Source organism: Coregonus lavaretus, assembly GCF_964263955.1.
Source record: "Coregonus lavaretus genome assembly, chromosome: 23".
NCBI lineage: Eukaryota > Metazoa > Chordata > Actinopteri > Salmoniformes > Salmonidae > Coregonus > Coregonus lavaretus.
Genome location: NC_140010.1, coordinates 27847809 through 27857918, shown reverse-complemented (window position 1 = coordinate 27857918; position 10110 = coordinate 27847809). Strand labels below are relative to the sequence as shown.

The 10110-nt window shown below is 41.6% G+C and overlaps 1 protein-coding gene across 1 annotated transcript; it reads left to right on the top strand.

Moving 5' to 3' along the window:
• Positions 1-1769: 1769 nt before the first annotated feature.
• Positions 1770-7147, top strand: LOC311150469 (cyclin-Y-like; the record flags this gene model as incomplete). Its single annotated transcript, XM_084187968.1, has 9 exons — positions 1770-1836; positions 3093-3127; positions 3637-3731; positions 3818-3853; positions 3963-4020; positions 4151-4270; positions 5891-6057; positions 6581-6743; positions 7031-7147. 9 exons carry the CDS (start codon positions 1770-1772, stop codon positions 7145-7147), a joined length of 858 nt encoding a protein of 285 aa, XP_084044094.1.
• Between the last annotated feature and the right edge of the window lie 2963 nt (positions 7148-10110).

The window sequence follows — 10110 nt, the reverse complement described above, 5'->3', positions numbered from 1 at the left end:
GCAAAGTCTTGGGTATGACGCTTCCAGCTTGGCACACCTGTATTTGGGGAGTTTCTCCCATTCTTCTCTGCAGATCCTCTCAAGCTCTGTCAGGTTGGATGGGGAGCGTTGCTGCACAGCTATTTTCAGGTCTCTCCATAGATGTTTGATCGGGTTCAAGTCCGGGCTCTGGCTGGGCCACTCAATGACGTTCAGTGACTTGTCCTGAAGCCACTCCTGCATTGTCTTGGCTGTGTGCTTAGGGTCATTGTCCTGTTGGAAGGTGAACCTTCGCCCCAGTCTGAGGTCCTGAGTGCTCTGGAGCAGGTTTTCATCAAGGATCTCTCTGTACTTTGCTCCGTTCATCTTTCCCTCGATCCTGACTAGTCTCCCAGTCCCTACTGCTGAAAAACCTCCCCACAGCATGATGCTGCCACCACCATGCTTCACCATAGGGATGGTATTGGCCAGGTGATGAGCGGTGCCTGGTTTCCTCCAGACGTGACGCTTGGTCAAAGAGTTCAGTCTTAGTTTCATCAGACCAGAGAATCTTGTTTCTCATGGTCTGAGAGTCCTTCAGGTGCATTTTGGCAATCTTCAAGCGGGCTGTCATTTGCCTTTTACTGAGGAGTGGCTTCCGTCTGGCCACTCTACCATAAAGGCCTGATTTGGTGGAGTGCTGCAGAGATGGTTGTCCTTCTGGAAGGTTCTCCCATCTCCACAGAGGATCTCTGGAGCTCTGTCAGAGTGACCATCGGGTTCTTGGTCAACACCCAGTTTGGCCGGGCGGACAGCTCTAGGAAGATTCTTGGTGGTTCTAAACTTCTTCCATTTAAGAATGATGGTGGCAACTGTGTTCTTGGGGACCTTCAATGCTGCAGAAATGTTTTGGTACCCTCCCCCAGATCTGTGCCTCAACAAAATCCTGTCTCGGAGATCTACGGACAATTCCTTTGACCTCATGGCTTGGTTTTTGCTCTGACCTGCACTGTCAACTGTAGGACCTTATATAGACAGATGTGTGCCTTTTTCCAAATCATGTCCAATCAATTGAATTTACCACAGGTGGACTCCAATCAAGTTGTAGAAACATCTCAAGGGTGATCAATGGAAACAGGATGCACCTGAGCTCAATTTTGAGTCTCATAGCAAAGGGTCTGAATACTTATGTAAATAAGGGATTTCAGTTTTCATATTTAATACATTTGCAAAAATGTCTAAAAACCTGTTTGCTTTGTCATTATGGGATATTGTGTGTAGATTGAGGATTTTTATTTGTTTAATCCATTTTAGAATAAGGCTGTAATAAAATGTGGAAAAAGGGAAGGGGTCTGAATACTTTCCGAATGCACTGGATCTGTCCTGTTGCCTAGTCACTTTACCCCTACCTAGCTGTACATAGCTACCTGAATTACCTCGTATTGCTGCACATCGACTCTGTATTGGTACTTCCTGTATATAGCCATGTTATTTTTACTTGTTATTCATTATTCACTGCAGTTACTCCTCGTGTCACTATTTTTATTTTATCTTTAAAGCTGCATTGTTGGAAAAAGACCCGTAAATAAGAAATTCACTGTTAGTCTACACCAGTTGTTTATGAATCACGTGACAAATACATTTTGATTTGATTAGATTTATTTAGTGTACAACTTTTGACCAGGAACCTAAAGAGCAGTGCGCTATAAAGGAAATTGGGTGCCATGTGGGACTCTTACCATAGTTGACATTGCTTACAATGAGATATCCAGTAACTGACAGTGATTGTTTTTGTTTTCACAGAATTGAACATGGAGTACAACCCCTCTGACCATCCTCGGGCCAGCACAATATTCCTCAGTAAATCTCAGACGGATGGTGAGTTGGTCTCAATAAATCAATGAATCTCAGAATCTTTGGAATCCCTCAACGGGAGCATTTAACATGGACTTTTACCTAAAGCCTTTAGGGAAGACCAAAGGTTTTCCTGATCATGTGTCCTGATCAAGAAAACCCCCAGGTTTATCAGTGAAAGCTCCTGGGCCCATATTCATAAAGCATCTCAGAGTAGGAGTGCTCTAGAATCCGTTTTTGCATTTTAGATCATAATGAATAAGATCACATGGACAGGGGGGACCTGATCCTAGATCAGCACACCTACTCTGAGACGCTTGATACATACGGCAGTACAGTATAACCTCTATAACACAATACAAAGTATGATATTACAATCCCAGATCACATAGCACCATTGAACACAGTCAGCTTTGAGCTCGGTGGTAATTTATGCCTTGCCCTGGGGTGTTTCACTAGCAGTACCAGCAGCCTCTGGGGATTCTCATCCTATCACACTGTTACTGTGTTTTTCTCTGATAAATATTAACATTTTTCTAGGAAGGATAACATTACAACACATACTTATGACTGATTCGAAGAACTTTGAGTCATGCTTAGTTATGTTGTACTGTAACAAGACAGTACTAGCAGCAGAGCAGGTTAAGTGACACCGTTGTCCAGAATCGAAGCTGCATCTGAGAAAAGGTGACATTTGATACTTACCCATGTATTAAAGTGAGAGCCAATGATAGTTGTGCGTTTTTTTGAGTTGGACAGGTAAATTAAGTAATGGATTTTGGTTCTCTTTCAGTGGAGTTGCCTAGCAACAATGGTGAGTATAAGTTTAGGCTACTGTATGTCATGAAGTGGTTCTGCTTCCCCCTAGCTGCAGAGTGGAATCTGTCTCTAATGTTCTCTATGCCTAGACAGCATTAGGGGTGAATCCTAGCTTCCACTTAAGTGAATGTTTTACTTTAATAGTTATGCATTGATGTCAAGTTACATTTTAACCTATGTGGAAGCTAGGACTTGCCTTTATGACTAACCAGCTCTGATAATGTGATATTAACCGCGTTGTCCTCTTTGTGCACACTTTGAAATGCTTCTCTCTCTACAGTTTGTCACAAATATTCCATGTAGGGTCCATAGAAGCCTTGCTGTTTCAGCTCAGAATGTCTTGCTGATCATGCTGGCAAATCTACCATTATGCTTTTTTCTATTGCTTGTGCAATTTCTAGGGCAATGCCGATAACCAAGGATCAAAGCCAAACTCTTTGTCTTTTTGTCTCTGTGTTTAGTGCGTGAAAAAAGAAAGAGCCTCTTCATCAATCATGTGAGTATTAAATGCTTATTAAATATAGGCAAATATATTATTTCATGATATTGGACAATTAGTCTTTGTAACTGATTCATAATGTATGAATTGCCCATGATAATTCCTTGTTGTTTTACAAGTTAACACACATTGACGAGTCAAAGGTAATGTACAACATTATTTATGTGTCCTCCATGGATCCATTCAATTGCAACTCATGTGACATCATGTTAAATTCATGTTGTTAGTGCCGGCTTGCATCATTCATGGTAACATGTTAGGAGTGAAGAACTCTCTGCATTATTGTAAATGATTAACAATCTTTAGATAGCCGATACACAATTACATTTCATGTCTTCATTTGTTATGCATGTCCATCGCATGCTACGTTTGAGGAAGTAGCCTACTGTAGAAACCTTATTTCATGTATCAATATGCCCTCTACTAACAACATGCCCTCTAATAACAGTCAGCTTTTATAATTGTAGCCATAGATGTGTATTTGTAATTCTACTTCATTATCGTAGCATGGATCAAGGAGACGAAAACACAGCTCCTGTTCCACAATCTTCCTCGATGACAACACTGTCAGTCAGCCCAACCTTAAATTCACCATCAAATGGTGAGTGTATGTCCCAGTTACATTTGCATGAGTTGACCTTGTTATGACAAATGCCTCAACAACGACCTGTTTTTTCTTCTCTACAGTGTATCCCTTGCAATATATTACCATATAAAGAACAGGTAAGAATACCCTATCACTTTGAGCAAGCAATGCCTTGAATGGAGAGTTTGGCTAGCTAGTGTAACAGTTCAGTAAAACATTTAACCTTTCCTGAATTGCCTGTTTCAGGGACACAGATGGAGGAATGCGGCAAGACATTTTTGACGAGAAGCTTCACCCTCTCACGGTAATAGCCGAAGCAATCCGTGCATGTGTTCATATTGACCCACTGTGTTTTATGCGTGCATGCGTGCATGAATTTAGTTTTTATACAGTGACCCTGTTCATAAAGCCTTCATGTTCTCCTACTCCCACAGAAATCAGAAGTGCCGTCTGACTATGACAAACACGACCCAGAGCAGAAACAGATCTACCGCTTCGTCCGGATGCTGTTCAGCACTGCTCAGCTCACTGCAGAATGTGCCATCGTTACACTGGTAAAGGAGGGGGATGGTTGACTCCATTGTTTGCATCCCAAATGGCACCCTATAACCTATATAGTGCACTACTTTTTACCAGGTAGCTTGCCAATGGGATACTCAATGTTTCATCAGAGGTGTCATACAGTAGGCCTATATCTTTTTAGAAAAGTTCATTCTCAACTCATCAGCAGTGGTGGAAAATAACCCAATTGTCATACTTGAGTAAAAGTATAGATACCTTAATAGAAAGTTACTCAAGCAAAAGTCAGCCAGTAAAATACTACTTGAGTAAAAGTATTTGGTTTTAAATATACTTAAGTATCAAAAGTAAATGTAATTACTAAAAAATACTTTATCAAAAGTAAAAGTATAAATCATTTAAAATTCCTATTATTTAGCAAAGCAGACTGCACAATTTTCTTGTTTTAGTTTTATTTTTGGTTAGCCAGGGGTACACTCCAGCACTCAGACATTATTTACAAAAGATGCATTTGTGTTTAGTGAGTGCCAGATCAGAGCCAGTAGGGATGACCACATGTTCTCTTGATAAGTGCATGAATTTGACTATTTTCCTGTCCTGCTAAGCATTCAAAATGTAACGAGTACTTTTGGTTGTCAGGGAAAATGTATGGAGTAAAAAGTACAATATTTTCTTTAGGAATGTAGTGAAGTAGAAGTTATCAAAAATGTAAAGTACAGGTACCCCAAAAAACTACTTAGGTAGTACTTTCACACCTTCTCAGACTGGGCAGACAGAACTCCTCTCCACCAAGTTATTTTATCCCCTTTAGCGACATGTTTGATCATCTGGTGTCCTGTTGGTTACTGTCTCAGTATGTATATCCCCGGTCAGACACAGGCTTGGAGTGTTCCTGTCTCAGGCTGATCACCAGAGGCTGCCTAACTAGCCTGTGAGTGCATCCCAAATTGCACCCTATTCCCTATTTAGTGCACTACTTTTGACCATGGCCCATAGCTCTATATAGGGAATAGGTTGCCATTTGGGACACAGGCCCCAGTCTGTCAGAAGAAGCCTCCTAACTAGCCTGTGTCTGTGGACGGCTGGCAGGCAGATTCAGAGGCTGTCAAGGGCAGCAGTGGAGGAAAACTAGGTCAACCGCCAAAGCCAGTAAGCCACTGAGTCATCAACGTACAGTAGGAGGCCTGGGGCTACTACTCTACTGCCTGTGGAATACACAGACGGTCTGCAGCCAGAGCAGAGAAGGGCTAATGTCAGCATCACAGAAACGCATTTTCCACACACCACGTGACATTTCCATGCACCAATGTTGTGGCCTTGTCTTCAATTTACACACATCCTTGGCTTGTCTCCTGAGATCATCCTGAGAGCGCACTGGGGGCTGATGGGAGCTGTGAGAGAGGGATTAGGGTGTGTGGTGTGCCTTGGGTGAGTAGTTGTGGGGTTGAGGGGGAGTTCACAGGAGGTCACTGTATGATTCAAGCTTGAGATACGGGTCAGATTTTGAACACAGCTCTGTGTGTGCCAAGCATTATCAGGAGATTAACATACTATTTAGGGAATAGGGTGCCATTTGGGATGCAACCAATATCACAAAGGTAGTTGCCTCAATTGCCTCGTGACTTTAGTATTAATTTTCCCATTGTGTTTTTCAGGTGTACGTTGAGAGGCTGCTGACGTATGCAGAGATAGACATTGGCCCAGGGAACTGGAAGCGTATCGTGCTGGGAGCCATCCTGTTGGCATCTAAGGTCTGGGACGACCAGGCTGTGTGGAACGTAGACTACTGCCAGATCCTCAAAGACATCACCGTGGAGGACATGTGAGTTGATCGATCAATCGATCAATCAATCAATCAATCAATCAATCAATATATGGAACAAAGACTACTGTCAGATCCTCAGACATCACTGTGTATAACAAGTCTGCTACACTTATATAGTCATTACAATTGTGTGAGAAATACAAACAGGTGAGACACTGAAGTATGTCACGTCTAGAGTGTATGTCCACGACTGGAATGGGAACATGATACATTTTATTTTCAGGATGTTATTTTCAACAGGGACTCTTCTGCCGGCTAATTGTAGCTGACCTGTTTTGCTGCTTGCATTTGAAAATACACACTTTTTCTGTATAAATGCTTAGACTTAAAGCATTACTGACTTATGGTTGACACTGGACCACATTTTGAAATCAAAAGCATGTACATTCATGTTTTTACACAGACGCTTTGGAACGTGCCCCTAATATGTTGGTTTTGATCTCTAGGACAGTGAGCTGTCTACGTAACAGTGCCACCAATTGTTGTGAAAAAAAATAAAATCTCACTTTTTTCTGAACAGGAACGAGTTAGAGCGTCAGTTTCTGGAGCTTCTTCAGTTCAACATCAATGTTCCGTCAAGTGTTTATGCCAAGTATTACTTTGACCTGCGCTCACTGTCAGAGACCAACAACCTGAGCTTCCCTCTTGAGCCCCTGAGCCGGGACAAAGCCCAAAGACTAGAGGTGAGCCACCACTCAATCTAGCTGTTTATCAATGATCACATTTATTTATAAAGCCCTTTTTACACCAGCAGCTGTCACAAAGTGATTTTACAGTAGAGCACTTTCTGACAACTGCTGATCTGAAAATACATTTGATAGATTCATTGATGGCAGCTGGTCCTCTGAATAGGCTTGGTTTAACACTTGGACCTGAAGATGTAGTCCATGCCTGAAGGGCAATAAAAATTCAGTTCAAGCGATACATCTGAGTTTGTTTATCGATTCACCATGTTCTGTTGTTCCTGCAGGCAATCTCGAGGTTGTGTGACGACAAGTACAAGGATGCCAGGAGAGCTGCCAAGAAGCGCTCCATGAGCGTGGACAACCTGGTCGGGGTGCGATGGGTCCCTGCCATCCTCTCCTAACAACCAGGAACATAGACTAGACCTGAGACTGGGCCTCAGGCCAGCATGGGGACATCCAGTCTTTTTACCTAGAGTTGCAAAATTCTGGTAACTTTCCCCAAATTCCCAGGTTTTCTAGAAATCCTGCTTGGAAGATTCCTGGAATCAGCAGGAAATCTGGAATCCTCCAATCTCGATTTCTGGAAAACCTGGGAATTTGGGAAAAGTTACCGGAATTCTGCAATCCTAACATAGACAGACAGGCAGACATTGTCCCCATCACAGATAGATGCCTTCACAGTGCCGCTGCTCCTGTAACACAGAGGGAAGAGCTCTACAGGACTGGTATTTCACTGACTGTTAAGAAAAAGAAAAATGAGAGCTTCTTTGTGATATAACAGAAGTAGCCAGATGATCACTGTGGCAACATGAGCTTTATGCGTTGTAGCAGCAAACCAAGAGAGAAGTTGTCAGAAAACAAAATGTCAATGTAATTTGACCTCTTATCCTGGATCATACCAAACGAAAACAGACTGAAACGGGGAGGGACGACCTGAACTTGTCCAATAAGTGTGTTTTCGTTGCCGTTGCAAAACGTTTTGCCACAGTGTCCACTAAGGAATATGACCCTGGGTCTAGACTATCCAACCTGGCATGACGGGACAGATGGTTGCCTTTGAAGATGGTTCTGTGGCTTTTGGTGAACAGGTTTTTATGTATTTTTTATTCATAGTTGTTTTTACTACCTACTGCTACAGCCGACCAAACCCAAGTACAGTATTTGATCAGGTAAAACAGCCTTCTAGCTGTGCAGGTGTTTCTACTGGAGATCTACATTCACATTCCAGAATCATTTAGTTCTTAATGAACAAATTATTTCACAAGTTGACCATATTAATACCTTTCCACTAGTGTACAGTTACTGTACCTCCCAATACCCAGAATGTTGTATTCAAATATGCAGCTAAATTCATAATTGAAAGCTCTTGGAGATATATGTGAGTGATTTAGCTACTGTGAATGTGTCATCCACAGGATTCAAAGTACAGTTGAAGTTGGAAGTTTATTCATTAAAACTCATTTTTCAACCACTCCACAAATTTCTTGTTAACAAATTATAGTTTTGGCAAGTCGGTTAGGACATCTACTTTGTGCATGACACAAGTAATTTTTCCAACAATTGTTTACAGACAGATTATTTCACTTATAATTCACTGTAGCACAATTCCAGTGGGTCAGAAGTTTACATACACTAAGTTGACTGTGCCTTTAAACAGCTTGGAAAATTCCAGAAAATGATGTCATGGCTTCAGAAGCTTCTGATAGGCTAATTGACATCATTTGAGTCAATTGGAGGTGTACCTGTGGATGTATTTCAAGGCCTACCTTCAAACTCAGTGCCTATTTGCTTGACATCATGGGAAAATCAAAAGAAATCAGCCAAGACCTCAGAAAGAAAATTGTAGACCTCCACAAGTCTGGTTCATCCTTGGGAGCAATTTCCAAACACCTGAAGGTACCACGTTCATCTGTACAGGCAATAGTACGCAAGTATAAACACCATGGGACCACGCAGCCGTCATACCGCTCAGGAAGGAGACGCGTTCTGTCTCCTAGAGATGAACGTACTTTGGTGCGAAAAGTGCAAATCAATCCCAGAACAACAGCAAAGGACCTTGTGAAGATGCTGGAGGAAACCGGTACAAAAGTATCTATATCCACAGTAAAATGAGTCCTATATCGACATAACCTCAAAGGCCGCTCAGCAAGGAAGAAGCCACTGCTCCAAAACCGCCATAAAAAAGCCAGTCTACGGTTTGCTACTGCACATGTGGACAAAGATTCTACTTTTTAGAGAAATGTCCTCTGGTCTGATGAAACAAAAATAGAACTGTTTGACCATAATGACCATCGTTATGTTTGGAGGAAAAAGGGGGTTCTTGCAAGCCGAAGAACACCATCCCAACCGTGAAGCACGGGGGTGGCAGCATCATGCTGTGGGGGTGCTTTGCTGCAGGAGGGACTGGTGCACTTCACAAAATAGATGGCATCATGAGGAAAGAAAATTATGTGGATATATTGAAGCAACATCTCAAGACATCAGTCAGGAAGTTAAAGCTTGGTCACAAATGGGTCTTCCAAATGGACAATGACCCCAAGCATACTTCCAAAGTTGTGGCAAAATGGCTTAAGGACAACAAAGTCAAGGTATTGGAGTGGCCATCACAAAGCCCTGACCTCAATCCTATAGAAAATGTGTGGGCAGAACTGAAAAGGCGTGTGCGAGCAAGGAGGCCTACAAACCTGACTCAGTTACACCAGCACTGTCAGGAGGAATGGGACAAAATTCACCCAACTTATTGTGGGAAGCTTGTGGAAGGCTACCCGAAATGTATGACCAAAGTTAAACAATTGAAAGGCAATGCTACCAACCACTAATTGAGTGTATGTAAACTTCTGACCCACTGGGAATGTGATGAAATAAATAAAAGCTGAAATAAATCATTCTCTCTACTATTATTCTGACATTTCACATTCTTAAAATAAAGTGGTGATCCTAACTGACCTAAGACAGGGAATTTTTACTAGGATTAAATGTCAGGAATTGTGAAAAACTGAGTTTAAATGTATTTGGCTAAGGTGTATGTAAACTTCCGACTTCAACTGTAGGTTATGTTGACAAGAAAGCAACCAATGAAAGGATAGAAATGGGTTATCATACTTGATACACTGTGTGGAGCATGAGTGTTTTTTGTCTCAGAACTCTGGATGTTTTAAGCTACAATGTTGTTTTTTTAAGAACAAATACCTGAACCCTGAGCCAACTTATATATAACATAGCTCCTTCAAACTTTACAGTTACATTTTCTTTTTTAAATGTATTTTTGATTCAAATATTAATATTGTTAAATTCATGATCAACTTTTATTTGTGTTTTATCACTTGTCAAGAAGACCCTACTGACAACTGAAGCACTAGAATTG